Genomic DNA, 6205 nt, shown 5'->3' with positions numbered 1-6205 from the left:
GAAATACTTTTAAAAATTGTAGTATAAACAGCAGAACCACGGCATCTATAAGCAAATAAAAATTTGAAGCATTTAGAGTTAACACTTTCCCCATATTTTTCTTCAAAATTAGAGGACTTTCTATTGTATGTTCAGATTTATCCTTAATTATTTATCTTAATCTTATTTATATTAACATGAAAATTGATCGGTTTAAGTATTAGAACGGTTTTATCGTTTGTTTATTAACACATTTCTCATGGTGAGAGTGATTGCTAAGTTTCCTCTACAGTTATATAAATTAATTTAATTTCATACTATTAAAAAATTAAATAAAATCAAATTTAAAATTTGATAATATAAGATTAAATTACTTCATTTAATAGTATAAAGGTCAATTTTAAATACTTTAGGGATCTACCAACTACTTTCACCTTTTCCTTAGCATGAAACGATGTCCAACTTAACATTCATCCCCACTTTACATAAATAATTTTTGTTTATCAATGTGGTTCTCTTTTAATTGGGTACACAAGAATTCAATAATTTGAAAGACGGCATTCGGATTTTATTTATATTTTCCTAATGTTCATGCAGCTAAGTCCTTCAAACCCAAATAACATAACGATGCATTCATATATGGAGTTGAAATATTCTGATTGTTACCACTTAAGGAAAATCACATTTCACAATGAATCAGTCCATAAATCCATGTCTAACATCAAATCATCCCAATCCCATTTGCTGCATCCTTCAGTACTACTCAATACATTAACTTCATCAAGCTGCCCAAACTGATGATCTTCCGTTGCCAAATCACCAAAAAACACACCACCTGCAGCCTCCTCTCTGATGTCTTCTTCTTCTTTCACAAGCTCCTGGCCTTGTTGTTTATCAACTTCAACGAAGTTGAAAGGTGTGGGCATGGTGCTTTCTTGTATTGTTGGCTGGTTCTTAGGAGCAAAATGATCTTGGGTTCTTGGTTTAATTGAGCCCGTCACTGCAATGCATCGTGGCTGGGGTTTTAGGGTTTCCATTTTCATGCCATTTTGATATTCCTCTTCGGTTTCTTGAGCATTGTTGAGCTTTTTACTCAGGTGGCAGTTCCAATAATTCTTTACATCATTTGCTGTTCTTCCTGGGAGTCTCCCAGCTATCAATGACCATCTGAGATCAGCAACATATATATAAACCACACATATGAATGTATAATGTAACAGTGTACTAATTATTCGCCTATTAGTATATAAAACACAAACCAGTTTATAAGTTTTCTTGATCGAAGAAACAATTATATATACAAATTTATATTCGATGCATTGAATACACGTGAATCAAGTGATTATACTCCATCTAAAATAAAATTAAGTAAACAGTTAAATAAAAAGGACTAAAAAACTTGCTTGTTTCCGAGGAGCTTGTGAAGCTTAATGATGAGCTGAACTTCATCTTCTGCAAAGGTTCCTCTTTTGATGTTTGGGCGTAGGTAGTTTAGCCATCTCAGTCTACAGCTTTTACGACACCTGTTTAGACCTAAACAGACACCAAATTAAGTACACCGTGCATTAATTAATGAAACATCAACTAAGGTACACAAGTTAAATTCATTCACACATTCAAGCCCTATTTTTCCTTGATGATTTCTTCTTTGAAAACTCAACAACCATTTACAAAATATATACATATATTTCCATGCATCTATCCATTGAACGAACAAAAGTTAAAACGACTTCATTTACGATTTGAAAGTGACTATACTCCAAAATTAACTCATCAACAAAGAAAAAGAAAGGCCAATTACGACCCTGAAACATGCATGTGGTAACCTGATTGTCTGCAGCTATTACAGAATGTGGCACACATTCAAGGGCTTGTATGTGAATTTTAAAACAAGCATTCAGTTGAAATTTGTTGAGCTTAATTTTGTGTCAGTAATAATAGAGACCTTTATGGTTCATATGCCAGTTTTCTCAAAAGAAAATTCATAGTAATCATTGAGGGTCTTGAAATCTTAAGCATAAAAAAAATCAAATGAAGATTTGTGCCGAGGTCAAGTTCACATGGTACTTTGCAAGCTCAAGATTTAACTCATTTGGTTCATTTAACAAATTTTAAAATGCTACATCCAACAAGTTTAGAGTTAGAAATTATAGTAATTTTTATACCAAAAAATGCTGATGATTTGAGCTACGATGAAGATTGAAGAGGAAAGATGAAAACCACCTTCAAACTATGAAAACTTTCAACTATGATGAGACTATAGTGAGAAAAACTATTTTAAATTACCCAATAATCGGTAACAAAATACAAAATTATCTAATAATTTCATCAAATTTGCCTAACACAATGAACCAAACCCATTATTTTGCTCATCTTCATTAAACTGAAACTTCTTTTTTAAAAAAAAAAAAAAAAGGAGAGGGTAAAATGAGACTTGTGATAGTTACCAGCCAAAAGAGGTACCCGATGCCACTTCCCTTCTCCATAACGCTCTATACATTTCTTGAGCAACTGATCTTCTTCTTCGGTCCAAGCAACGCCTCCCATACTTTCTAATTTTTTCCCTCCTTTACCTATTCATCATACACTCCTTGCTCAACTTATACCCCGTAATTGCTCATGGACCATGTTGTATTCCTGTGTTTTTGTTTAATAATAGCATTTAAAGTGCTATATATATATATTATTTATATAAATATTGGTCAATTAATTGTTCATAATATTATAAATTTTCATACATTCTGTTTACTTTTTTAAATATTTTAATTTATTTTCCTGTATCCTATTAAATATTGCGAGATCTAAGCAATACCCCATTATTTCAGCCAAAAAACATTTGGAAAACTGTCCCTTCCCCTTTCTAGGATCGTCCTATTGTTTCTACATGTTTATGACGAGGCATTATGATTATATCTGTGGGCTCCATATCTCAAATTATTCATTTTCTTTCTCATATTTACTTCCGCTTGTTTTTTAGACCAAAAGTTCACATGTTCTCAAAGAAGTAAAAGAACAATTTGTGCTTTATGCAATGTCGTATAAAATGTTTGGTTTTTTTCCTTTTTTCTTTAACCATCCATTCATATTTATGTGTACGTAGTTCACCCCAACGTCTTTTTCCCTACCGCCAATTCTAAAAGTCCAAGCCATTAAACTAAAACTCTGTCTAATATCAACTTTGTCACTCCATTTATATATGCTATTATACTTTTTAAATACTACTCTCTTAAATTTTAAATACCATCACTTCGTATAAGATTATTAATACTTATTAGAAAAATCAATGTTATTTGAATCGAATCGGACCAACCGGCTGGAGTATCAGTCTAGAAGGTGCTTTTGAATTAGTTAAATTAGAGATTAATATGAATCAACTAAAAAACCAATTGAGTTGACAGCCAAACCGCTTGAACTAAAATTCTTTAAAATTTTAATAATTTTTAATTGGACCGATGACCCGATTAATTCAATTACGAATCTTATAAAAAAAACATTGAGAAAAAAAAATTCCAACCCCTTGAATGTCCCCCAAATAATTCAAACCCCCTTCGAATTTGATAATAATCTACTCACCTTTTATAAGGTATGAAAAATGCCCACCTATCCCTATAAGGTCTGCCGGAAAGTACATTAACCTACTAAAGTTTATTATTAAAGAATTTTAAATAAAAGGAAACATTTACCCTTTATTAATTAATCATTATTCTATTTATTTTTGTTATCTTTTATTTTTATATTCAATATTTTTAATTATAAATAATAAATATCTAGTTAGTTATAAAATATTTTAATTATTAAATTAAATTAAATTAATTATATTTAATAGAATCATATGTTAAACGTAATACATTTTCCAATTAATATTGGTAAGTTTTATTTGGAAGTTGCATGTACATTTGTAATTACAATTACAAAAATACATCCAAAAACTATAATTAAATTAAATCATTACAAAGTGCGATTAGATTGATAAATAAAATATATTTAAACCTATATCAAAATAAATCTATATAGGTCCACATAATGCGAGACATAAACCAAAATAAATATAAATTAAAATTGACATAATTTACACAAAGCGAGACTCAATCATGGGATCATAAAGTTCTTAGGGCATTAATCTTGCCATTAAATTAATGCCTCATTGTAAGTATATTTTAAAAATTGTTATTAATGATAATATTTTGTTTTTCTTCTCTTTTGCTTTTTACTTTTTACTTTTTATGAAAATATATGTTAAATATTTAAATTTTAATTCAATTATAATATTATCTTTGAGATGATTTTATTCTTTTATTCTTTATTTTAATCAATCTCTTTTCTATTTACAACCTTCTAAATAATGATAATTAATTAATTTTATATAAATAAATTAATGAATTCATCCCAAACTCAATATACAACTAAAATAGATCTAAATTTAAAATATTTAATTTTAATTGAAGTCAAATATTTTATAGCACTTGAATATGCAATTAAATTTTCATTAATTTATAATTTAAAATAGGAAAATGAGTTAACTAAATGAAAATTACATAAAAAATAATAACAAGCGTATAATTGTATTTTTATTTAAAATTTGCTTGGCAATAGATTTCAAGGGGGGTTTATGAGATTATCTTTAAACTTGAGGGGTCAGGGGGCAAATGGGAATTCTTGAAATTATAAGATAAGTGTATTTTATACTAAACTTGAGGGGTAAGTGCCTTTTATCTTTAAGTATTTTTACTATTAAATTAATTTATAATTTTAAAAACTTAAAAGGACTAAAATGAAATTTATAATTTTAGGAGGGTCAAAGCTCCTGCCTACCCTATGCATCGTCCCTTGCCTCAAGTTTGAAGAAAATACCATAAATCCCCTTGATATCTATACCAAGCAAAATTTAAATAAATAATAATAATTATACCATTGTTATTATTTATCTATGCAATTTTATTTAGTTAATTCATTTCCTTTTTAAATTACAAAATAATAAAAATTTAATTACATATTTAAGTTCTATAAAATTAATTATATTTCACTTCTTTCATTAAAAAAATATCTTGACTTCAATTAAGATTACATATTTTAAATTTATATTTAATTCAATATGTTCTTGAAATGAATTCTTGAAATGTTTTTATTTACCATTATTTAAAACTCTTAATGGAAAAGAAATTGATTAAAATATAAAAGTCAAAAATAAAGAAAAGAATTATCTCAAAATATTAAAATTAAATTAAAATTTAAATATTCATAACAAATTTATTAAAAAGAAATACAATATAAAAGAGAAGATAAAGACAAAACATACTTATCATTTATATTAATTTTTTAAGATATATTTACAACTAATGAGGTCTTAATTTAGTGGAAAGGTAAAGTCTTAAGGAACTTTAAGATTTCATATTCGACTCTCACTCTATGTTAAATCATGTGTGAGTTTTAATCTATATTTATTATAATTTATATCCCATCATATGCAAACCTCAGATAGATTTATTATGATATATGTTTGGTTATATTATAGTTATTAGTCTAATTTCTTTTATAATGATTAAATCTAATTGTAGTTTTTGAGCGTATCATTTATAATTGCAATTATAATTATGACTGTACGTGTAACTTCTAAAAAAACCCTTATATTAATTGAAAAATACATTATGTTTAATGTATGATCATATTAGAATATACTGTCATCTATAATTTACTTTAATAACAATTAAAATATTTTTATAACCAATTTTAGTATACCAAAATCATGTTATCCAAGACTTTACCAAGATTTCTAACGAAATACTAAAAATTTTAAGTGCATATCTTAAGATATTTTGGTATATACCATAATTTTATGGAATCTCGTTAAAAATTTTGGTATACCAAAATCATGTTATCCAAGCCTTTACCAATATTTATAATGAAATTCCAAAATTTCTAAGTACATATCCTAAGATATTTTGGTATATACCACAATTTTAAGAAACCTCGTTAGAAATTTTGGCATACCAAAATCCAGATTTACAAGCCTATACCAATATTTTTAACAAAATGCTAATTATCTAATAGCACATCCTCAAATATTTTGGTATATACCAACATTTACAAAGGACATCGAAATTTCTATCAAATCTCCTTAAAATTTTGATATACACAAATCGAGATTTATAAACTTTTATCTAAATTTTAACAAAATATCAAAATTTATAATATGGGAAATATTGGTGTAGGTTATTTAAAATTTGTA

The 6205-nt window shown here is 27.0% G+C and overlaps 1 protein-coding gene across 1 annotated transcript; it reads right to left on the bottom strand.

The window, feature by feature from the left end:
• Positions 1–596: 596 nt before the first annotated feature.
• Positions 597–2648, bottom strand: LOC105804552 (transcription factor MYB113). The gene is made up of 3 exons (XM_012637221.2): positions 2427–2648; positions 1383–1512; positions 597–1146 (listed from the first exon to the last, which is right to left on the bottom strand). Exons 1-3 carry the CDS (start codon positions 2524–2526, stop codon positions 666–668), a joined length of 711 nt encoding a protein of 236 aa, XP_012492675.1. The 5' UTR covers positions 2527–2648; the 3' UTR covers positions 597–665.
• Between the last annotated feature and the right edge of the window lie 3557 nt (positions 2649–6205).

Source organism: Gossypium raimondii, chromosome 11 (genome assembly GCF_025698545.1).
Source record: "Gossypium raimondii isolate GPD5lz chromosome 11, ASM2569854v1, whole genome shotgun sequence".
Taxonomy (NCBI): Eukaryota; Viridiplantae; Streptophyta; class Magnoliopsida; order Malvales; family Malvaceae; genus Gossypium; species Gossypium raimondii.
The sequence above is the reverse complement of the archived record's forward strand: the minus strand, read 5'-3'. Positions and strand labels throughout refer to the sequence as shown.

Bases quoted from the DNA above. Each gene is read 5' to 3' on its own strand.
- LOC105804552 (XM_012637221.2), bottom strand. From the start codon at position 2,526: ATGGGAGGCGTTGCTTGGACCGAAGAAGAAGATCAGTTGCTCAAGAAA. The intron at 1,513-2,426 runs GTAACTATCACA...GTGTCTGTTTAG, and splicing joins TCGGGTACCTCTTTTGGCTG to GTCTAAACAGGTGTCGTAAA. The intron at 1,147-1,382 runs GCAAGTTTTTTA...TGCTGATCTCAG, and splicing joins CACAAGCTCCTCGGAAACAA to ATGGTCATTGATAGCTGGGA.